This window comes from Polypterus senegalus, chromosome 2, assembly GCF_016835505.1.
Source record: "Polypterus senegalus isolate Bchr_013 chromosome 2, ASM1683550v1, whole genome shotgun sequence".
Lineage (NCBI taxonomy): Eukaryota > Metazoa > Chordata > Cladistia > Polypteriformes > Polypteridae > Polypterus > Polypterus senegalus.
In genome coordinates this window covers 122857048-122881692 of record NC_053155.1, presented here as the reverse complement: position 1 = coordinate 122881692, position 24645 = coordinate 122857048, and the positions used below count along the sequence as shown (strand labels likewise).

The following is a 24645-nucleotide window of genomic DNA, read 5'->3' as shown; positions in this document are numbered from 1 at the left end:
AGCCAATCCCAGCCAACACAGGGAACAAGGCAGGAATCAATCCCGGGCAGGGCGCCAACCCATCGCAGTGATTTGTATTTCAAAAATTCTAATTAAAAAAGGTAATTAAAAAAAAAATAAGTTCATTTCATACTTCTCTAAATTCCTATGTGATACAATCAATCTAAATTACATTTATATACTGGATTACAATTGTATTTAGCCTCAAGCTATCTAGCATAATCATTAACAAATCTTCAGGAAGCAAATCTTTTGAAAAAATGTGTTGTCCAGTATTATCAGTTGGTTTTTATTTTAAAATAATAACGGCTAATTTTACCCCTGTTTAGTTAAAACCAAATTTAAACAACATTTAAATGATATTCTAAATAATTCTCAACCATCATTTTTGAAATATGCTGTATTAGAGTTGAGGCAGAGCACAGGCCAATCCTGACAGCATCTGATGCAAGTGAAGATTATAAGCATGGACGGAGTACTAGTCCATTACAGGGTCCACTCATCTTTACACATACAGTACATAGGGCCATTTAGGCTCACCAGTTAATCTAATTCTGGGAACTGGGTACATTTAAACCCCAGGGCTCTGGCGCTGTGTGGTAACATTTACATGATGTTTCAGCTCTCTGAAATATGAGGCGGGTGACACAAAGGTGAGCAATCCTATCTCACAGGAATCAGAATATATCCCAGTGGCATCAAATGCAAGTCAAAGATCCAACCCTCAATGGGATGCAACTCTAGCAGGGACACTCATTCTGGTTCAGTTTACCATCATCAATTGATCTAACACACATGCCTTTGGGATGAGGGAGGAAAACTGGAGAACCAGCAAAAAACACAACACAACAGACTTCAACAAATCTGCAAACTCCACAAAGACAACAATCAGAAGAGCACTAGTCAATGCGTCAGCCTGCCTCCCCTAAGCCAACATTGTGCATTACAGTTTTAATACCATACCATACCATATTTATTTGTTGAGCGCTTAAAAACACAGCATTACAACTGACCGAAGCGCTGTACAGTTACAACAAGCAGGACTAAAAGCAAAATATTAAAAACAAACATTAAGAGAGAATTAAAACAGAGATACTAAAAACAGGTCAGGGGACCTGAAGTGCGTTTTTAGGCGAGATTTGAATGTGGCGACTGAAGCGGCTTACCTAACCACTAAGGGCAGGGAGTTCCAGAGCCTGGGTGCACAGACGGAGAAAGCTCTTTCACCACGAGCTTTAAAACGTGCCTTGGGAACGGTTAGGAGCAGCTGATCTGCGGATCTAAGAGCACGAGGGGGATTGTGACAATGGAGCAAGCCACTCAAATAGGCGGGGGCTAGACCGTTTAATGCCTTATAGGTTAGGAGGAGAATCTTAAAATCGATTCTAAATCTAACCGGCAGCCAGTGTAGGGTTTTTAAAATCGGTGAAATGTGTTGGATTCTGCTATTTCCAGTTAGAAGCCTTGCAGCCGCATTTTGAGCTAGTTGGAGTCTAGAAAGAGTGGCTTTACTGATACCAAAAAGGCAGGAATTAGAGTAGTCAAGCCGGGACGTAATGAATGCATGGATTACTGATTCCAGGAGGTGGTTAGACAGAATAGGCTTGAGTTTGGAAAAAGCAGTAGAGATAGCTAGAGATGCTTGAAAACATAGCTCAAAAGGCTTAGATGGAGTTAAAGAAGACATGCAGTGAGAGGAAAAAAAAGAAAAAAACCTTACAGTACGATTCAAGGAGCTTGCACTTGTTTTTAGTGATGAATTAATCTGTATTATTAATTTACTCCTCTGTAAATTGAAGGAAGTGTCAGTGCTTTGCAAGCTCATAGACACAGCAAAACAAAAAATAAACACTCTGGTATTTAAGGATCATAAGCGTCTGTCTAGCAATGTGGTTATGCTGAAGCGCTTCATAGATGTTATGATAAAGTCCACACCACCCACCACGCAATATGCAGTAGTAAAATGCAATAAAAGAAACTATTAAGTATTTAGTTATTATTATTAAGGAAATAAATTTTAATCAACCGCCAAAAGTTTAAATACTGTAAATGCTTCTTCTGAGTTATACTTTAATTTTGTAAAATCCAATTATGCATAATTTGAAAAAATATGGTATTTTTAAGGCCTAATCAGAAAAGCTTTCAGTTTAAACATAGTATAAAAAAATAAACCTTTTCAACATGTGTCTTCCCCCTTCAAGTTCCAGTCATACATTTATGGCAGCAGGCTACCTCAAATATGATATGCCATAGCTTAAAAACCTCTCTCCAAACTCAAATATGAATAGTTGGGTCACTATCTGCATGAAGTTTGTGTTTGCATGAGGTTTCTTCCATGTACTCCATTTCTCCCCACAAGCACTTAAGGGGGTTTGTATGATGACATTTTTTTGAATGGTGACCCAGCCATGTTTAGTTCCTGACTTGCATCCAGGATCAATCTTGGCTCTCACTGCCATGAGCTGGATTAAGCTAGTTTAATAATCCATTAATGGATAATAATTGTTGTCCTTTTTTGAAAGATCTTTGTAAATAATCCATCGACAAATTTGCTTAGCTGCTTAATTCTATGCTGGGTTACAGCTCAAAAAGAAAGTTGAATTACTATCCTCACTAAAATCCTACTTTTCTGACTCATTGTTCCTTTTCAATTTTTTTTGTTCATCTTTTCAGGAATAAACTTGCTTCTTGTGGCAGCTCATGAATTTGGTCATGCACTTGGACTGGATCATTCTAGGGATCCATCAGCACTAATGTATCCCACTTATCAATACGTGGACACACGTGGCTATCAGCTGCCCAGAGATGATAGGCTTGGTGTGCAAGCTTTATATGGTACCTATATTTTTTTTCTTATTACAATTAATGATGTACAGAAAGAGGTACAGGCACAGCAGTGATAGGGAAGGTAAGAGATGCATGGAAGAGGTTGAGGGAGCTGTCCCCCATTCTGATTTCTAAACGAGCCTTGCTGATATTAAAGGCAAACGTTTCTGAAAGCTGTTTGAGGAGAAGTATCTTCTGGGAGTTATATGTGTTTGTTTAAGGTAGAAAATGAAGCAAAGCTGAAAAGAGATGGGAATGAACAGGTGGATAAGTAGAGTGACCGGGAGATGACTGCTCCAGGTGCACCAAACCAGCTGATATTGTTGCACTTTTTGAGAAAACATCTAGTTTTCCCTGGAAGATAGAGAGAGAGACTATATGTTGTGGAACGAGCTCAGGACACAGACATGTAGACATCGTATTATGCACAACCACACGTTTATTTACTAATTTACTAGCAAATAGTTACTATTTACAGGTTCAATAAGTGCACGCACAGAACACCAAGACTTCCCCAAAGTCCAGGCCTCTCACACTCTTTGCCTTTCTTCAGACCGCCTCCACTCTCTTCTCCAAGCTCTAGTCCTCTCCTCTCTCCCGACTCTAGCCCTGAATGAAGGGAGGCAGCCCCTTTTATAGTCACCCGGATGTGCTCCAGGTGCTTCTCGGCAATCTTCCATCGGCATTCCGCAGTGTGGCGGTCCCAGTCCCAGTCCCTGGTCCTCTTCCCACCAGCAATTCCGGGTGTGGTGGAAGTGCTGAGGTCCAGGGCTCCAACGGCAGCAGGGCGCACCCTGGTGGTGACCATGGGCCCGTACAGGATTGAGCTTCCAAGCCCTGCACCTGTGGTCCCCAAAGCAACCAGGGCAGTCGCCCCCTCGTGGTCTGGAGGAGGTGCAAGCCCTCCTCCGGTCCTCTTGGGTGTCCCGGCTGGGCAACAGCCCCAGCCATTCGCCACAATGTTAATATTTATTTCTGATAACGGAATGGGGCTAACTATTTTAGGGCAAGCCTGGAAGAATGCCGATAATTTCAGACAGTATGGGGTAGCATGCAGTCCCAAGCTTGGAGGATTAAGCTCATGATTTTCTTTAAAATAATGAACATTTTAGTAACTGCTTTAGATACCTGACCCTTTATAATAGAGAGATTCTAGCGATTACAAGAAAGAGTCATCCCTAAACATTCAAAATATGGTCTATAGATGCCTTAATATAGAGGGCCTACTAAGTCTATGGGAATTGTGAGAGATAAGTTGGTAAGGAGGAAGAATGGTCAGAATAATATTCAGAGTAACTGATGGATTGTTAGGGAGACACGTTTTGACAGTAATTGGAAGGTGGTTAAGTGGATGATTCATTCATCTTTATAGACGGGGACATCCTATAACATGAAGATCTGGAGAGAGGGCATTTCATTAATTTATATTTCCTAAATATTTTGAGTTCTCCTACCTTCCTATGTGTGTTTAATTTTCTAAAAGAAAACACCATTTTTGATTATGTGACTCCAGTGAAATTGTGATGTGGTAAGAAGGCAGTGTTAATGTACAAGGGCTGATCATTAAGTCATAATCCTTAGAAAAATAATATAAAAATTGTGTTCAAATATTAACAGAAAATATAAAAAGCAAAGGAAAATGACTTAATAAATATTTGAATTTTTCTCCCAAGGTTCCCGGCAGCCAAATAGGCCTGAACCAGCAAGACCAACTGAGAAGCCTAAACCTCAGCCAAATCCTAAACCTAATCCCAACCCAGGGGACCCAGCTTCAACTCTGCCAGCAGTGCCAGAACAGTGTAATAGGGACCTCGTCTTTGATGCTGCAACAAGCATTAGAAGAGAGCTTTATTTCTTTAAAAATGGGTAACTATTACTTACTGTTATTGCAATAATATCATTGGCTGCATGGAATTTTCTCAATACAATAAAATATCAATACAAAAATACAGCATAACAACATCAAACTCACCATCACCCCGGAACAGGGTTGTAATTCATATACGAATATCTCTTGGCTACTTGGAAGATTCATGATCCCAGAAAAACAGATATGGGACTATGCTTCCCTTATCTCTGACTTGGCATCTATAGAGATACCATACATTATGGGTGCAGAAGCATTAAGGCAACAAGAAAGAACTCTAGAATGGTGTTCCTGCAGCACCAGCCCCTGAAAGAAATTCTGGAAATGTTTCTAAAGTAACACTGGGATGGGGTCTAAGAACATCACAAAGCAAGAAGTTTGCGTGTGTAAAGGTGTAAGGACGGCTATGACAATAGCTCAATTTGGGGGACAAAGAGAGTTCAGGACAAGAAGAATGAGAAAGATAAGAAAGGTAGAGAAAATGCCATTCTTTCAGGTAGTCAGGAAATTAAACTCAAAGAGATAGCAGCATAGTGAATGCAACATTGGTGTTTTTCTTTTTTCCTTTTTATTTGCTTAATTGGTTTTCTCCTCCATTGATTATTTTGACAAATAAAAGCATTTTATTTTGGAATATCAACAGAGTATTTCATGAAGCACACTTAATGAAACAGAGTTAGCTGAGTAAATGTCACTTGAATTAGCCTTGTCTTTTAATCAATGCTGAGAATGTTCCATTAGTGGTCCTAGTTAACTGCAGATTGACTTAGACAATCTTTAATTACATGCACACTTGTGATGTTTAAGTAGCCCCCTCCCAAAAAAAAAATAAAAATAAATAATTCTGTTATGGCTCTGGACACAGAGGAAAGTGTAACATTTAAAGATTGAGTGTGTGTGACATGAAACTGCTGAAATGTGTTGTGTATTCAGGGATAGCTTGGAAACATAAAGGATACACAATACAGACCTTTCTGCTGTTTTTTAATGGATGTAAAATAGAACATATAACAAAGAGGGTGGTGGTATTTTCATCCCCTGAACAAATGTGTTACTTGAGTTCCTTTGAGTGTAAACAGTACAAACTTGCAATTACACAAAAAGGAAATTTGTCAGCTATTAAGAAGGCAAGACAGGCTGTGTGGAAATCTATAGTAGAACAGTAAGTTCATTATAGTTCTAAGAAGGTGCATTAAATAATTTAAATGCATTGCCATTAAGCAAATTAAAAACTTTGTTCATCTGTAAGCTTACTAGACTGTAAATGTCATACAACTAGATACTAAAAATTCATGAAGTGTGCCATTTTTTTTACTGACTTATAATTAATGCTTTCTTTAATCAATGCTTTTAGTTTCATGGAACACACCTATTTTGGTGTACTATTTTACATATTTTTTACATTTTCTCTCATTGACAAAAAAAACCCAATAAGGATATATGATAAGTAATTGAAATTATTTCTTGTCATTTCCAATGAAGAGTATAGCTTTTAATGTTTTACCATTTTGTATCAAATACGTCTTACACTTCCTGAATTACCAAACCTCAACCCTATGCTTAGCTACAGGGAGAGGATGCAAACCCTACAGAGACAATATCCTACCTCTGGATTTAAACCTAAAAATCTCAAGGTCTTGCTCATGAGACAGGAAAGAAGAGAGTAGTAGATCAACAGTGGCATTTAAGTCATGGAGATGTTGTACTAGTTACTCATGGTGAAGGGAAGAAAGAGCCGAAAGTCAAAGCTTTTGATCTACCGGTTGATATACACTCCTGCCATCACTTATGGTTATGAGCTTCGGGTAGTGACCAAAACACCTAGATTGCGGATACAAGTGGCAGAATTTAGCTTCCTTTGCAGGTTGCCTGGGCTCAGCCTTAGAGTTGGGTAAGAAGCATAGATATTCAAGAGGAGCTCAAAATAGAGCCGCTAGTTCTCCATATTGAAAAGAGCCGGTTCAGGAGGTTTGGGCATCAGATTAAGGTGATTCTTAGATACCTCCCTGGAGGGATGTTTTAAGCATGTCCAACCTAGAGGAGAGCTTGGGGCAGACTGAAAAGATACTAGAGAGATTAAATCTCCCATCTGGCCAGAGAAAGCCTTGGTATCCCCCCTGGAGGAGTTGATGGAGGTGTGGAAGGGAAAAAAGATATCTGGGAATCGTTGTACTCTGTATAGTGAGCAATAAAATGTGTATATCATAAAAATATTTTAAGGTTGTATTATTTGAAAAGTATAGTACTATGCCAAATAACTTTCTTGTTCATTCTACAGATACTTTTGGAAAAAAAGTACTTTACTTAATGGAATTCAGTTGAACACTGTTAAATCTGTTTGGCCTCAGATCAATGCTGTTGATGCTGCATATGAAGTCCCTTTTAAAGATACTACATTTCTTTTCCAAGGTAATGCTTAATCCAATTATCTATCCTTTTTCTGGATCTACTTTATCCATTAGATGATCTTTAGGAGGTGCTATCATAGCCCACGGTTGGTTGTATCAACTGTAAATGGAATGGCAGCACATCTCATGATATACTCACCCACATCTTAGTCATATTGGAACAATCTGGTACCTGGAATTCATTTAACTAATATGTGAGAAGGAACAACAAGCAGAGAAGGCCTATCCAGACACTGGTATTGGCTAGGGTTTGGCAAACAAACCCTAGTCCCTGGAGATGTGAGCAGTACGTCTCCTATGTTATACCCAGGTGTAGTGAAAGCTATTGAGTTGTCTCTATGTTCTTTCTCTTTGAAGAAGCATAGATTTTGAAATGTTGTTTTAGATATTCTAGAACATAATTTACCAATGATCATTTACATTATACATTATATTCATCATAATGCTACCTTGTGATAAATGAAAAGACTCGCGCAAAGCTGAATTTGCAGCAAAACTTACAGTTTCAATGTTTGCAAAGAAAAAACATCATGAAATAAGTTATGTTTTGTAACTAACAAAATTCATGCCATTACCACATAAAGTTTCCACCTCACCTACAACCTTCTTCTCAATATGCAAAAGCACAGGAAATTTATTCCGGTCAAGAGTTTGGAAACTTGATCACAGATAGAGAGCACTTACCTACGCACTTTTTGGTGGTACATCTTCTCTGCTAAAAATCACTGGCCTGGGTGCGAGGCCTCCAGCAAATCCCCAGAGGGTTCCAGACTTGGATAATCAGTTTAAAGATAGGGAAATTTATTGCAGATGGTAGTGGATCTGCATGAAAGGAGCTCTGTTAGATTGGATGGCAGGCCAGGATACAGAATAACACTTAGGAGACAATATTCCTTTCGTTTCACCCCAAACAACTTTAGAAAACTCAAAAATATAATTTGGGTGAGTTTTGTGTTTCATATTTTCAAAATTGCAAGTGAAATTAACTTTGGTGCAATTTTATAAAACTATGTCAAGAGAAACTCTGCTGTTTTGCTCATCACTAATGGGAATTCACTTTCTGTGTTATACCAGTTGCCTTATCCCGGATAGTCTGCTGGACCACAGCATAGGCTTAGCCCACTTGCTTTTTTTGTTCCAACCGGACCCTGTGAATTGCTTGCTGGCTAGAGGAAAAGTTGCTACCTGCAGGGGAAGAATAACCAGACAGGAAGATATGCGTTTGTTGAGGAAACCTTAGTGAGGGATAATATCGAAGGTCAGAGAAACTAAACTGAATTTTAAAGCTGCTCACATTATGAAAAGATGAACAGCCAAAAGTCTGTTACAAAAGACTCAAAATTTAAAAGCAAAACTGATAGCAAAGGTGAAAGGGGAACTGCCACAAGACAAAAAAGTGCTCTCACCAAAATTAGGTCCAAAACTGCAAGGAGAGTCAAGAGTGGAATTGCTTATGAAGTTTGCTAAAAGTCAAAAGCCAAATGACCTTCAATACTAAGAGTACACACACTGGTTATTCCAGGAATGAATCAAACTGGAGAAGCCATAATAAAAGCCAGTCATTCTGAAATCATATTGGCATAACTATAAGCGCAAATGACAAATACGTAAAATATAATAATTTTTATTCTGTTGAATAAATGTTGAAAATTCAGGGAATACCCATTGGCTATAATGTATCCTGCTTGCTACACTTTTGGGTCATTTACCAAAGATAACCTAAAAATAAGTATGGCAGTACATATGGTGCCAATTCATGCCAGTACAGTTTCATTTGAGGACAAATTGATAGCAAATACTTAACTAGATGAAAAAAAAGTATTTTACATTTGATGCAATTAATGTTAGCTTGGACGGTTGGCCAATCTATTTTGTGTGATGACAGTGTGACCACTAGGATGCATTGCAGCACCCCGTATCCCAAAACACAACCACCACGACACAAATCCCAGGTTCAAAATAAAAGGTTTATTCACACAAATACCGTACAAAAGGTTTTGAAAGCAACAAAGCACACACATTCTTCTCCTTCTCCTTCAACCCCTCCAACTGCTTCTTTTGTCTTAGATTGTACTTCCGGTGTTAAGGCATTGCTTGTTGGTAGCACTTCTGGGTCAAATACAGTCCTGCAAAATAGGGATCACAAATTCCCGCAGCACCCCCTAGCAGTACCCATAGAATCTTTCAAAGTAGCCCAATGGGACTATAGTTCCTAGCATGCTTTGCAGGTGTCTGTACAGGTGGCGTCATCCAAGGATGCTGTCTCCTACCATTTCTGAGGAGCATGCAGTTCTGAGAGGTTGTGTCACGCTGTTCTTCCATTATACTAGCCTCGCAGCCAGGTATTGTTCCTTGGTCCAACCCTGTTTGCACAGCAGTGTACCCACTTCCATATTGGCATCTCCTGCCTGATTCCTGGTTGAGCCCAAACGATCCTTTGCCCTTCATCTTGTGCTTTCAAAGGGCTCACCTCCCATCAAGGTAAGGAAACTTGGCCCATCCTATGTGTGCCGTCCATCACAATAGTTAGCCTATCGCTTTTTGAATGACTGAGTCATTGACAATATCTCAGGAAACCACACTTTACAATTTTGTGAACAAATTATCACTTGTCAAGAATTAAAATCTAGTACTAAACAGCATGACAAATATGTTGGTCAATAGCAGCAGCAGTAATGTATTAGAAGGTTTTTTTTTTCCCATTGAGGCTGACCTAAACAAGCTGAACTAACTTTAGTACTTTAAAGTAAATATTTCAAGTTAAGTGGTAGTCTCCATATGCCATGCTTTCCTGGAATAATTTGGTTGTTTTTCTCTGCATTAGTGCAGTTATGTCCTGCTTATAATATGAATGTTAAAATTGTTTGTTATATTTCAAATGTGATGCATTTTTGTACCTTAAGAATAACTTGGTGTACCATATTGCCTAGCATCCACTCCTGTCCGTTTTCCATGTGAACTGTGATTAACCTTTTATAGTGTTATGTCCTTTCCATATGGTGTGCTTTCTAACTTTAAATCACGTATTGTTTAGCAGTATTAAATTTTATATTTCTTTATATTATAATTCACATTAAACATGAATTTCCAGATATCAGCCTCAATACGATTTCTGTATAAGTTCATCGGTAAGGATTTGACTGATTTTAGTTCATTTCAGAGTATTTTAATACATTCGCTAAACATTTGAGGGCATTCGTCTCTACTGTCTTTATAATGGCTATCAAAAACAAGTGTCCCGCTGATACTGCATGTTTTTGTTATTTTCTCATAAAATTCCAGTGCACGATTAAAAGAGGACATCTCCTGTCTGGGCCTGTATCAGTTGCGTGTTAAGACACCTGGAGTTGACTTTCAATCATGTTTTTTTTTTATATTTCCTTTAATGCAAATGGGCTACAGGTTAAAAAGAATAACCTATAATTACTGCGAACTCTCCTTCTTAATAAAATGGTTCAAAGTTGGCTAGCATCCAGTTGTTGGCTTTGTTCCCAGTTTATTTTGCAACTTGAAAAATGAATGTTAAGCATTTTTGTGTATTTGTATAAGAGCTATATACCGTATATACGGTGTCTATAAAAAATATTCACCTTCTTTGAAGTTTTCACATTTTACTTATATTGTTATACAACTTTGAATCACATTTAATTTAAGTTGCCATTTATGACACTGACTAAAGACTCACTTTAATGTCAAAGAGAAAAAATGTCTCTGCAAAGTGATCTAAATTAATTACAAATATAAACACAATATAACTGATCACACCCTTTAAGTCAGCATTTAATAGCTGCATGTTTGGCAACCATGACAGTCTTCAGTCTGTGTCAGCCCGTTCTTCTTCTTCATAAAATTGTTCAAGCTCTGTCAGGTTGCATGATGAACACTAAGTGAACAGCCTTCTGCATTCAATGATAATAATATCTCCGGGGTGTTAGACTTTGTGAGTGAATATATTATATTAAACAGGTGTCAAAGTTTCAAAGCTAAGTGTCTGCCTTTAATAAGTCCAGTTTGGTCTTGTGATATTACCGAAGGAAGCACTTTTTCAGTCCTTCTAGCAAGTCCTTATTTTGCTTAGGAAAGACAGCAATTAATGCTTGGTGAAAAGTTGGAGGTAGAATTTTATTGTCTCTAGCTTATGTAAATGTTGCCAATAAAAGGGGAGACAGCTTAATTGAGAATTGTTTATAAAATTCGGCAAGGTAGCCATCAGAGCCTACTGATTTCCCTCTCTGAAGTGAGTTTATAGCATCTAGTAATTCTGATAGTCCCAGAGGTTTATCCAATTCCTCTGCACTGAGAGTATCTACTTGTGGTATCTGTAATGCATCCAGAAAAGCGTTAGATTGTGTCTTGTCTTCTTTATTTGTGGATTTGTAGAGTTAAGATCTTATTAACTTTCTCTCCGTGTTCATAGTAATGATGTCTTGATTTAAAAAGAGTTGTTTTGTTTCTTTAATTGTCAAGAGTTTGAGTTTTGAATGCAGAGCCTGCCTTTTCCTATGAAGTGCCAAATTTGGACACCTGGCATATTCTTGATCTATTCTAGTAATTTCACTGATTAGCTCTGTTACCTTCTTGGTTTCCAATTTACTTCTGTGGGAAATATATGAGATAATCTGTCCTCTTAAGAAAGCCTTCAGGGTTCCCCAGAGTATTCCTACAGAAGCCAAGTGGGTCTCCTGTAAAATTGCTATTTTAGCGTTTAGACCTATTATGAGAGAATACTTTCTTTCTCTTTAATTCGTGATTCAGACCTTTAACATTCCAGCTCACAAAGTTAACTGTTTGGTCATGGAGACATTGCTTCTGAACTTTTCTTGTCATTTTTTAGTCTTAACTTAAGATAAGACAACTTTGACCTTAATTTCCAATTTTCCCAGGAGTTACTGACATGAAACCTATTGTTGCGTTGGCACTTACAAGGATTAAAAGGAAAGATTAGAGATAGCTTGTTCTCTCCCCCCTACTCCCCCCTCCCTCATTTAGCCTCCCTCTCCACGTGAGGCTAGACCCCTCTTCACAAAGTCTCAGTCCTCTGACATACCTAGAGACAGAGCACGTCCAAAACAAAAAAGCCCTCCAGCAGAGGCGTATGAGGAGTAAAATTGAGATATCTATTGACAATACAGTCCAAATACAATTAGCATTAAATATAATCTTAAACAGTCTTCAGAGACTAAACCCAGAGAATGATGTTAAAGAGTAGTCCTGGAAAAGTATAGTAAGCCCTAATACAAAAAACCAATGATATGATTTTAAACAGTCTCCTTAAAAAATAAATAAATGACAGTGGTAACACAAGCAATGGTATGTGGAACTGAGACATGGGCAGTACAGAGACCACTTAGAAGTTAAATGTGACTGAAATGAGAATGTTGAGATGGATGTTTTGGAGTTACAAAACAGGACAGAAGAAGAAATTAGACAATAAGAGGTGCAATTTATAGGAAAGCAGGCTGAATTGGTTTGGACATGTGATGAGGAGAGACAATGAATATGGGGGCAAAAGAATGATGGGAATGGAAGTGCAGGGAAAGAAGACCAAGGCAGAGGTGGATGGATAAAGTAAAAGAAGATCTAAAGGAAAAGGGAATTGACTGGTGAGGAGGTGCAGGACCAAGCTGTATGGAGAAGATTGATCAAGCACATAAAAGTGGGAAAAGATGAAAAGAAAGAAGAATATATACATATTTTCTTTTGATGAAAGTTTAATATTTTATTCTCTTTATTTTTTTATATAGGACACCAGTACTGGGCTACTAGAGGTTATTATAGCTTATCTGGATATCCAAAGGAAATTTATGATCTGGGCTTTCCACACAGTGTAAGAAAGATTGATGCTGCTGTGTATGTAGCAGACATTAAAAGAACACTTTTCTTTGTGAGATCAAGATACTGGAGGTAAGCAATGTTTTTTTCAAGTTGAAGCATTGGCTGTTTCTAACATTTAAATAACTACTATGTGTTTTTTCTGGATATAAATATATCATTATATTTTCATATGAGAATGAAAGTATAATACTATATGATTAGCCTTCCACACTGTTTTTCGAATCTTAAGATACATGTAGAAAAATTGAAATTAGCAAAGAATGATCATTCAGTTACATTTTAAAACAAAGAAAAGTAATTTCACCAAACCATTCATGAAAAATGGCATGGAAGGTCGGCATGAACAGGTTTGCAACTGGAACCAGAGCCTATCCCGCTAGCAGCAGATACACAGTTGTTCGGGTTGGATCTGCCAGTCAACCTAATTACTGTACATCTGTTTGAGCTGAGCAAGAAAACTGAAGTGTCAAGAGTAAAGCCATGCAAGCATGAATACAACTGTGGAAAATAAAATGTACCCCTGAGATGTCTCCTAACTGTATGCCACTGATGCCAAATACATGCAAAAAAGGCATGTCAATTTTAAAAGTAAAACACCAGAGGAGGGATAAACACTAGAGGTGAGAATAAGTAAAAAATAAAGCAAAAAAAGCCCATTCACAAGTACCACAACTATCATTAGTTTTCCTTACCATCCAACTGTGGTATAGCAGGTCCACGGCTCCCATCAAAAAGGCCAGTTTTAATAAATAATCACCGCACTCGCGGCTTAGCGAGGGGGTGTGGTGGTTGTGTGGCTGAAGCGGTTCCCGGGATGATTCGTGATGTGGGCGTTTCTCACCTAAGTGCATAGGTGAGAAACCGCTCACATCCGTGATTGTTCTCGGGGCTGCTGATTTGCCACAGCTGCCACGTCCTCTTCATAAATAGAAGCACGAGGCAGCTAAGAGGGAATGAAAAGAAGGAAACGGAGGTTGCAAGTGTGTGGAGGAAGAAAGTAGGCAGGAAGCAGCAGCAGCAGCAGGAGAAAGCCGGTACAGGAGAGCGAGCGAGTGCAGCTGAGCAGGGAGCCTGGGTGTTCGGCTGACACCCGAGGTGGAGAAGTAGTGGTCACTCTCGCTGAGTTTATTTTGAAGAGCGGGAGTGACCGGAAGGCGGATGACTCTCCGCGGAAGGCAGCAGGAGTCGGAACTTGGGATATGCATTCCCCAGCGTGGGCGCCCTGGTCACTGTGGAACCCAAGTCACTGTTTGGAGTAGCCTACCAGAGCCAGGGGTCGGTGAGGCGATCCGATCAGCTGAAGCAGGCAGAGCAAGCCAGCTGCAGGTAGGGCAACTCCCCTGTTGAGAAGCCCAGATGGGAGAAGCAGGGGAGCTGCCAGGTAAAGAAGTCACCTGGCTTGTTTTTAAAAGACTGTGTCCTGCATTGTTTTAACCTCGTTGTTTTTAAGAGTTTTTTTTCTTTTGGATTTTAACCTCCAAGTTTCAGTTTTATAGGATTATTTATTTATTGAAGGATTCTGGAGGCACTGCACTTTATTTTATTTGAACATTGTTTTTGATTGTTGTTTTAATAAAAGCACTTCGCACTTTTATACACCATCCCCTTGCTCCATTGTTGTGCCTCACTGCAAGCTCATCAGTGACATTACCGATGGTGTTGGGTTAAAGGGCTCCAGGACAGAAGATGGGAGCATGCAGCGAACCTGCATCGTCACACCAACCTGTCTATCAATACTTCTCATCTGGCTTGCTCTCAAAAGTAAAGCTGTTGCCACCAGCAATTTCCCTGACTCCAAGCTTAGTGATGGGTTGGAGAGAAACTTTTAAGTTTTGTCCAGGTATCCCAAAAAAATAACTTACAAGCACAAGAATGCTCTCTGGGACTTACATGGCCAACCTTCTGGCCCTTTGTCAAGTGATGCCGGGTTTATTTGTAGGGCTGAGTCACAACTCCTATTTAAAGAGCCAGGCTAATCACAGGTAGCCTGTCCATGATAAAATATTCCAAATGGATATGTATACAGTAGCCACCTATCAGACTGGGGGATCTTCCCTTAGCAACTTGAAAGTCCTTTCCCTGTTTTTGTGCTCCCTTACTTCAGAGGTACTCTTCACATGCATAGGAGGCATACATTTTAAACAGGCACGAGGCGATACACTAAATAAACATTCAATACATATTATGATACAGGCTTCACAACAAAATACTCCCATGATACAGTCATTTTTATAACAACGGACAAAGAAAACTATGCATTATTTTTGGAAAAATAATTGAAAGAATTAGCTTTTTAAAAATAAAAAAACACAAAATAGATAAAAAACAATAATGTAATATATTCCTCACTGCTTCTGTTTGACCCCGTAAAATATTTTTATTCATTTTTGAAAATGCAAAATGTGTTATGTGAAATTTGAAACTTTTCCAATGAAAATATTCAAAGATCCATTTCTTATTTTTGTCAGGGCCACATAAAGCCCCATTCCTATCACATATCATCCCCCTGTTTTCTGCATCTGCAATATGGGTTCTTATCTCTACAATTCCTACTTCAGAGCAAGAAGAACAATGCTAAGCACCAGAAGAAGTGCACACCTAGTGTCTGTGATGTGGGAACCTTAAAAGGAGCTCCTTAATAGAAAAGGAAAGACAGAATAAGCCCATTGTCAAACTAATTTGATCTTACCTCCATGATAATGCTACTGGCAACCCTAAAATTTTATGTTTTTTTTTCAGAGCCTCAATTGTATTTAAAGAAGGTGTAGACCTTTGCCACCTCTTTCTGTTCTGACAACAGAGGGAAACGTAGAAATGGTTGTTTGAATAACACCGGAAGGTGTTGCATAGTCAAATAAATATGTGAAGGTCAAAATCAAGTAACTGTTCAATGTTTTGTCAATACAAAAATGCTAATCAAAATCACAGACAGACAGTACTAAATACATTCACCAGGAAAACTATCAATTGAAAGAATCACTAGTTAAGTGCTGAGTTTATGGGTCAGTCAATGCATAATGAAGACATTTTATGGTGTACCAGCGGTGACATCATGTGGCATGAAAGTTTTCATGAAAGGACTTGAAAAACATAACAGTGCTCACAAGAAACAAAAGGTCATCTAGATAAAATGGAACTTGAGTAAATTTGCAAAATGAACACCAAATTTGAATTTAAAATCCCTAAGAGAAAGTAGAAATCTAATAATTTACCAAAACAAGGTGGAGGCAAAATGTATACACAGACTGAATTATAGCACCTACTAATACCATCAGTTAGCATTGCCCCCCTCCAAAGACTCATCAAACTTGGCATCAATATTCAAGCAACTGCTGGCCTTCTATCATCAAATATTCCACCCTCTCCAATAATTAAACATGGAAATGGATACCCTTTTGTTACATGATGTAACAGCTCAGGCTTCAGGAATGACCCTGAGCTGTTAGAGAGTTATAGCCACAGATGCTTGTTTACCTGAAGACTTTAATGTTGGGTAAGGGATACTGGAACACTAGTTTCCTTAACCTCCATTATAAATGAAAACTCAGGCTATTTTTTTTTTAATTTGTTAAAAAATTTTCATTTTAGAATGCGGTTTAATGTGGCAAATGAATATATTGTAAAAGGATTTCACTTGACACACTTCAAAAAGGTTTGGGGTAGCCACCCGTATATTATTTCTGGCTGCAAAAGAGTCTTTGAAAATACAGAGATGTTGTCTATACCGAGTCCAAAACAGAACTGAAGAAGGGTTGACAAGATGGGATAGGACAGGAAGTGATGTAAGGGGACCGGAAGTGATGTTTCTTCATTAGTCAGCTGTAACTGGAAGTGATATTCTTCTAGGCGCCAGAACCGGAAGTGATATTCTTCTTGGCCGGAACCGGAAGAGGCGTCATCTGTTTTAAATCAGACAGGTTTTCCCGCGGCTGGTCTGTAGAGGTAACAAGAGAAGGTTTAGTGCACCCCGCCACCCCCTGGCCTGGCGTGGAATTACCTTTGCTTGGTCCATACAATGTCTTCCTAGTCGCACGTGTGTGAGATATATATATATATATATATATATATATATATATATATATATATATATATATATATACATACAGTGATCCTCGCTATATCACGCTTCGACTTTCGCGGCTTCACTCTATCGTGATTTTTTTCTCATACACGCTTACGTCACTACGCATGCACTTTCTGAGAACTTTTATCTAAGCCCTACAATAGCTCCTAAACGTACTATTTTTTCTAATCCTTCTGACAATAAAACTAAGCGCCGGAGGAAGATGCATACTATCCAGGAGAAGGTGAAACTCTTGGATATGATTAAAGATGGCAATACCCTACAAAAGCCTCCTCACGCATATGAAAAGACAGTGCCAGCAACTGCCTATCAAGATGTTCTTCAGCCGCGCACCCAGACACCTACTGCCTAGTACTTCTTCACTGAAGACAACAACGCACCTGCTGAATATACTGCACCACCTCTGAAGACTCTCCTACTGAGGTCGTGCCTTCATAGGTTAATGGTTGTGTGCAATTAAATGTACAGTACAATAATCTACTATAAAAAAGCGTTCGGGATTGTCCTTCCGTCCCATGAGTGCAAAGCGTAGCGGTATTCCGCTTATTACAGACTTACTACTTGCGGCGAGGCGAGGCGGCGATGTGAGAAGAGTTCTAGTGCTCTCATCGTTCCCTTGCTTTTGTGCGCGATGCGCTGGAAAAATAGACAAAATTATGTCTCTGGAAATAATTAATGTTGATGGAGTACAAATGCCTCACGTAGTAAATATCAGGGGAGATGGTGCTTGCTTATTCTCATCTATAGCTTATTTAGTGCATGAAACTCCGTCTTTAGTGGTACAGATTCAGGCTGACATTGTACGACTTTGGACAGGCACTTGAGGGGATAAAAAAAACGTAGGTTTTCGGGAGATGATATGAATGGGCACTTTGATGTTCTCATTCTCTACACTTACATGCCTGATGTACACATGGAGCGCACAAAAATTGAGGATAAAAGTCGGTCGCCTTAAAAGGCGAGTGCGCCTAGTAATATGATATTTGTAACGTCTAATATGTCTTATGTTCTCTTATTTTGTCTAATATATTGGGTAATACGAGTGTAATGGTGACTAAAGGGTGTTATTTCATGTCTAGAGGGCTCTAATAATGTTAAAAAACGTATTTAGAAGGTCGTAAACAGGTTTTCTATATTCTAACTGCAAAAATATTCGATTTATAAATAAGGAATCCTACTTCGTGAAAATTCATTTATCACGGTAGAGTCTGGAACGAATTAACCGTGATAAACGAGAGTTCACTGTATATATATATATATATTTATATATATACTGTACCATGATCATGAAAAAATAACTTCAATTTTAAAAATAATAAACATATCCTTTAAGGGTGATTTTCAGTCCATGCAGTAATTTTTTTCAAAAATGGTTGTAGTATAAAACATTCCGAAAATGTCACCTACTGATATGAGCATCTGATAGGTTCCTACTCCTAATATATATTTTTCCTTGTTGTCTGCCTTAGCACCCTCAAGAATGTATAACTTGTACCCTGAATCTATTATAGCCAGCAAAAGAGCCAGTGATCTTAGTAGGATGCTCATTATTCCAATGTGTCCCCAATTCACCTTGGTATGGTACTATTAAGTATAAAAACTTTAAAAAAATCAATAACAAATTTTTTTTTTGAACATTTGAAGTTAATTTATTACCGATTTCACAGAAGATGAAAGTATAAACTAATTAGCTAAAAGGTTTAACTTTATGCAGCTATGTAATGTAACTCTTCTTCATTTTCAAACTTAATTCAACATTTTCCAAATATAATGCATCAGTGATGATAAATTTTATATTAAAAATAGAAAAATATGGTGCCAGAACATCCAAAACAGAGAACAGTAGCTCAGTCATCAAACCAAAAGCTAAAAGCTAAAAGGAAAAAAATGACAAAATAGGTTGGGAGAGCCACATATCATGTACAGCTAACCACACAGTTCTTAACCATTTGTATAACTGATAGCCAAGGCCTGATTCTAGCGATAGATGACCTCTTAAAGTGCACCTTGGAGAGTTTAGAAAAAAAGTCATTCAAAAGTTTGTAGTTAGCTTCATAGAAATAGAGCCCAGGGAGAAAAGTCTAAGCCAAAGTGAGAACGAAAGTATAAAGGTCCAGAAACAGATGAATGTAAAGGGAAAATAAATTGGCAATAGAACGGATCAAGAAAAAAGAGCCTTAGACAAAGGAGCAGAAGGTGGTGGTGGTGTAATTCCAAAACATATGGAGGAAAGAATCTGAGATACTGAGGGGACAGATAAGGTAGTAAAGGTCAATAACCAGACCCATAGGATAAAGCCTGCTGGATGTTCAGTATGAGCTGTGTATAAACTTAAATTTTATTTGTTTTTAAATATAGGATATAAGGGGGATAACAAGAGGTCACTCTTGAAAATTGAGAATAATTTTAGGGATCAGCAAGTTGCTTTGAGCAGAAAAGCACAAACAGTAGTGACTTGTTTCTTAGCAAGAGATAAAGAATAGAAGAATTCATATACAGGGATGGAAAGGAGTAGTGGCTCTCCAGCACATCACTGAAACTAGAAATAGATTTCAATTAAAGATTTATTAAATGTTTCAGGTAGAAGTTATTAATTGAGCTAATGATTGTATCTGATAATTAACAACTAAGTGTTCACAGTTTATACTCAGTAACCATATGTTTTGTTTTGTGTTAGTTACAATGAAGAGAAAAGAACAATGGACAGAGGCTATCCCAGACACATCAAACAAGATTTTCCAGGAATCGATGGAAATATAGATTCAGCTTTTGAAAACTATGGTTAGTATAAGCCACAATTCAGAAAAATGATCTGAGATTGAGATGTGGTGCCTTTGGTCTCCAATCCATTTTGGGAATTTAGGTAGAAAAGATTTTAAAGAGAGAGGGAATTTAAAGCAGGGAAAACATTTCTAATTTTAACTCTAAATTGTGTAGGAAAGGGTTGAAATGATCAGTTAGTTAATTATTTAAAAACAATTAACAATACATCCACACCAGGCAAGCCAAATTAATGTTGGCTGAGTGGGGGATCTCTGTGTCACTTTACAGCTCTAGTATGCCAGAAATATGAGTAGATCTATGCAATTTATGAATCACATTCATAAATCAGCAAAAGCCTACATTAAATGTTTTCATTTCTGTTGTGATCCAAATGTAGCGATAGACTTATTTTCAACAAATAAGCAATAAACAAAATAATTACATTTATAAAATAAGGATAATAACAAATGGATATACAGTACAGGCCAAAAGTTTGGACACACCTCCTCACTCAATGTGCTTTCTTTATTTTCATGACCATTTACATTGGTAGATTCTCACTGAAGGCATCAAAACTATGAATGAACACATGTGGAGTTATGTACTTAACAAAAAAAGGTGAAATAACTGAAAACATGTTTTATATTCTAGTTTCTTCAAAATAGCCACCCTTTGCTGTGATTACTGCTTTGCACACTCTTGGCATTCTCTCGATGAGCTTCAACAGGTAGTCACCTGAAATAAAACCAGCAAAGGGTGGCTATTTTTTATAGATCTGCTCATATTTCTGGCATACTAGAGCTTTATCAATGTAAATGGTCATGAAAATAAAGAAAACACATTGAATGAGGAGGTGTGTCCAAACTTTTGGCCTGTACTGTATGTAAGTATATAAATTTACAACATATATATATAGATAAAAAACAATAACAAAGAACACAAAACAAAAACTTATGACAGTTTAGCTGTTTTTTTTCTCTCTTATAGAAAAAGGCACACAACCTTTGAATTCTAATCTTTCAGTTCATGTGGTTAGCTAGCTACTAAGCTTTTCATGCCTGCATTCAATTGCTCACACTGGGCCTGCACTGGCTTACCTTACAATAGTTTCTGGGTGTGAGTGAATGCGTGTGTGTGTTTGAGAAGCTGTTCTGCACATTTTTATGGGTTTAGTAAGAAACTTATAACAGCTAGAACGTATCCTCCTCAAAGTTATTACCTTTAAATTACAGTGATGCCAACACCATAATACATTAGCTGGCTTTATCCTCACTACTAACTTACAATTAATAGTTCTCGGAATCAAAGTAGGTGTACTTATGGTTTAATGTAAGTGATGCTTTATTCCTTTCCTTGGCTTTTCCAGATATGTGGAAGAATCTTCTGCACATTTTTTCTTGGTTGTCCAGGGGCTCTTCTTCTTTGTCGCTTTGGTCACACCTTCTGGTTGTGAGCGGTACTGCAGTTTCTCTTTGAGGTTCAGACAAATGGTGTCTGTTCTTTTGTTGCTAGCAAAATAATGTCTTACATATGGTCTTCCTCTGCTCGGGCACTGGCTATCTTAGCAAGGTTTGAACTAGTTTGGACTAATGGCACCATTCGTTCCATTTTTCCAGTCCAACACTGGTAACCCTTTGAGGTAGAAGCAATTGCTCTAGTCTTTGTTACTGCCACACCCTAAAAGCACTGGTGTCTCTGCTGTCAGGCAGACATTAGAGCCAGTTTCAGAGCAGTGAGCTAATAGAAGAAACTCAGATCTGGGGTTTGCAAAGGTTTTTAAAGGAAGGAATAGAGGTCTTGCCATTTTTTTTTAATTTTATTGATTTTATTGTAATCATTCCATACAAACAGATCAATTTTTACAAAAAATAGGACTGAAAACAAATCAACCCCCACCCCTGAGAAAGACAGCATAGCCAACGGAATAAAGCTTAAAACAAGTAAAAATAACTAAATTGATGAGTTTAATAGGCGGATATAGATAAATGGAAAAGAAAAAAAAAGGAAATGGGAAGAAAATCTACTTCCTCAGTGCTTTAAGAGTTTATTCTAAAATATTATTGATTAGATCCTGCCAGATTTTGAAAACGTTCTGCACAGATCCTCTAAGTGAGAATTAGATTTTTTCCAATTTCAAATAATATAGAACATCAGTTACCCACTGACTTAAAAGAGGAGAGTTGGGATTCTTCCAGTTTAGGAGAATAATTCTGCGTGCCAATAGTATAGTGAAGGCACTCACAGTTTGTTTGTCCTTCTCCACCAACTGGAAGAACACCAAACACAGCTGTTAATGTGTTTGGAAGGATTGTGAGAGGTTTTGCCATTGGTTTATTGGGTGCACATAAGCCCATCCTTTTTGGTTTACCATTGGAGCAAAGTTTGTCCATCAATGTTACCCATCATTGAATTATGGTCCTTTGTCTCTGATCAAGTATTTAGCTGGTGGCTCCTAGAGTCATCTCTGAGGTGTCACAGGGTGATTGATTATTTTATTAGATAAGGCACAGAAGCTGCATTCCAAAGAGAGGTCCAGCCAAGAAGAAAATGATATTAAGGGTGTCTAGCAACAGCTTGCTAAGCCAAGGACTTGTGTTCCAGGCATAGAATTGGAAGCAGCATACACACTTGTGTATGTGCTCTCAGAAAGTGGAAGGAACACAAAAAAGCAGACAATTGTTGCATGTCAATTTTTAACAAATGTATAACAATTTTTTTAAAATTTTTAAAATTTAAAATGTCACAATTTTTAACAAACATAAAAATAAACTATTCACTATCTTTTTAAAAATACTTGCCTCTGTTCTACCTTCCAAGATGAGGTAAGCAGGTTTAATGTTGTTTTACAAATATTGAATTAGATATCAAAATACAGTATGAAGCTCTCTTTTTGTGTTTGCTTTGCAGGTTTCCTGTACTTTTCCAATGGACCTCGTCAGAGTGAATATGATTATAAGAGACAAAAAGTGGTTCGGGTCCTATTGAATTATGGTTGGCTGGATTGCTATTAGTAAGCTGTGGATCTACACAACCCTGCATCCTTGGCGTAGGCTTAGAAAAACGAATAAACAAATTGCTTTTAATCTTATTCAGTTAGTCTTGAAGAATTATAAATAGTACATAGTCACAATACAATCTGGAAAGAGTGGCACCAATCGTGTAGGATTTTAATGATATCTCTACTTTGATCTTTTACTGAAAAATGTTCTTGTTAAGTTGATTGGCAGCTTTTAATTGGCCCTGTGGTTGTGTGAGTGTGCTCTCCACATTCAAAGCAGCCTGTTAGGGTAGGCTCCACCTCCCTGTGACCTTTAACTGGAATAAGTAGGCTTGGACAATGAATGACTGTTTCTGCAGTGTGTGTGTGTGTGCGTGTGTTTGTGTGTGTGTGTGTGTCAGCTGGTTCCTGACTTGAACCTGATGCTAATTAAGCTTTGGATTTCTGCAAGCCTGTAACAGGAATGCAGTTGTGTGGAAAAAAAAATGGAAAGATGAAAAATGTTCTCTTTTTGGATTTTATTATGTTCAGAATTTTAAACAATACATATTTTCAATACATTTTAACTGCTGTTGAGCACCACATGCTATAAAGTATTTTACTTTTACTTCATATGGCCTAATAATGAATTAATTTTGCTGTAATTATTATTTTAATTGTGGAAAAAAATAAGATCTACAAGTATTTTGGTGAAACACAGAATATTATCAAAACTAATCAGCTCTATTTAAGTTATAAATATAATTTTAAATAATCTTTTATAAACTCTTCATCTGATTTTTTTTTAAACAGAGTACAATTTATTTTCATTAGTAATTTGTAAAACTTATTTTCTGCACCGAAATATGGTAGCCCCATATATATTATTATGGTAATTTTTTTTTATACTGTTTAACTCTTTATAGTATTAATTTTATTTGAAAATGTAAAGTTGAGTCATTGTCAATGTTCAAATTATATTTTAAAAGTATTACTTAATAAATGATACTTTAATAAGCTATTCGATAGTAACTTTTAGGCTTTACTTAACTGTTACTATTATTACCGCTTTAAAGGGCTGTGAGTTTGATTATTTTGCTATTTGTATATGATGTCTGAATGTAATAAAGTCTAATTAAGGTGTAAGAGAGCTGAAATTACAGTTTGTTCAAAAAATTCTGTGTTCTTTGAATTTTAATTTAAACCATCACTTCTGTTTTATCCCAACACATATTGGACTAACCTAAAATAACAACAATTTATTTCTTCCATGGCCCAAAATTCCACAAGGAATGCCTCATTGGGCTTTAACATATCTTGTTTTTTGACAGCCCCCCAGCCTTAACTCAAAATGTAATAGAGTGTACATCTGATTTATTTAAATAAATCTTTAATTTCTTTTAAAATGTGTGCATGCATTCAACTTGACTAGAATCTGATGTGCCCTATTGCAAAAAAACTTCAGGTAAGGATAGCATTTTGCCCAATGTGTAATTCAATTAAATCCTATTAGAAATGATTGTCATCAATGACATATGTCAACTACACCAGCTAACTAAAAGGTCAATAGTCATAATCATTATTTATTAAATTGTCTAAATGACAAAACCATTACCTTTTAATTTTTGATATCAAATAGGCAAGCATGTGAATATTAAAGTTTGTGAAACAACAACCATAAAGTCATCATGCACCATCCACCTCCATGTGGTCTAGTGCAACTGGCCCACTAGTGTTACCTATAGTTATGCCACTGTACTGTATGTGTCTAATGTGTACTGACGTCTGATTTGCAGCTAGCAAGAGAGCCATTTGTCAAATAATGTCTGTCAGTATTAAAATGTGGGTGGCACAATCATTAACTCTACTGCCTCACAAATCAAGA

The 24645-nt window shown here is 37.4% G+C and overlaps 1 protein-coding gene across 1 annotated transcript in view; it reads left to right on the top strand.

Moving 5' to 3' along the window:
- LOC120523304 (collagenase 3-like) overlaps positions 1–23936 on the top strand; it is a 30430-nt gene extending 6494 nt beyond the window's left edge. Inside the window, exons 5-10 of the mRNA XM_039744514.1 lie at positions 2674–2835; positions 4500–4692; positions 6972–7102; positions 12846–13005; positions 19698–19801; positions 22691–23936. Of these exons, the coding sequence (XP_039600448.1) occupies positions 2674–2835; positions 4500–4692; positions 6972–7102; positions 12846–13005; positions 19698–19801; positions 22691–22794 (854 nt within the window). The 3' untranslated portion in view covers positions 22795–23936. The remainder of the gene's footprint in view (positions 1–2673; positions 2836–4499; positions 4693–6971; positions 7103–12845; positions 13006–19697; positions 19802–22690) is intronic.
- The last annotated feature ends 709 nt before the right edge of the window (positions 23937–24645 follow it).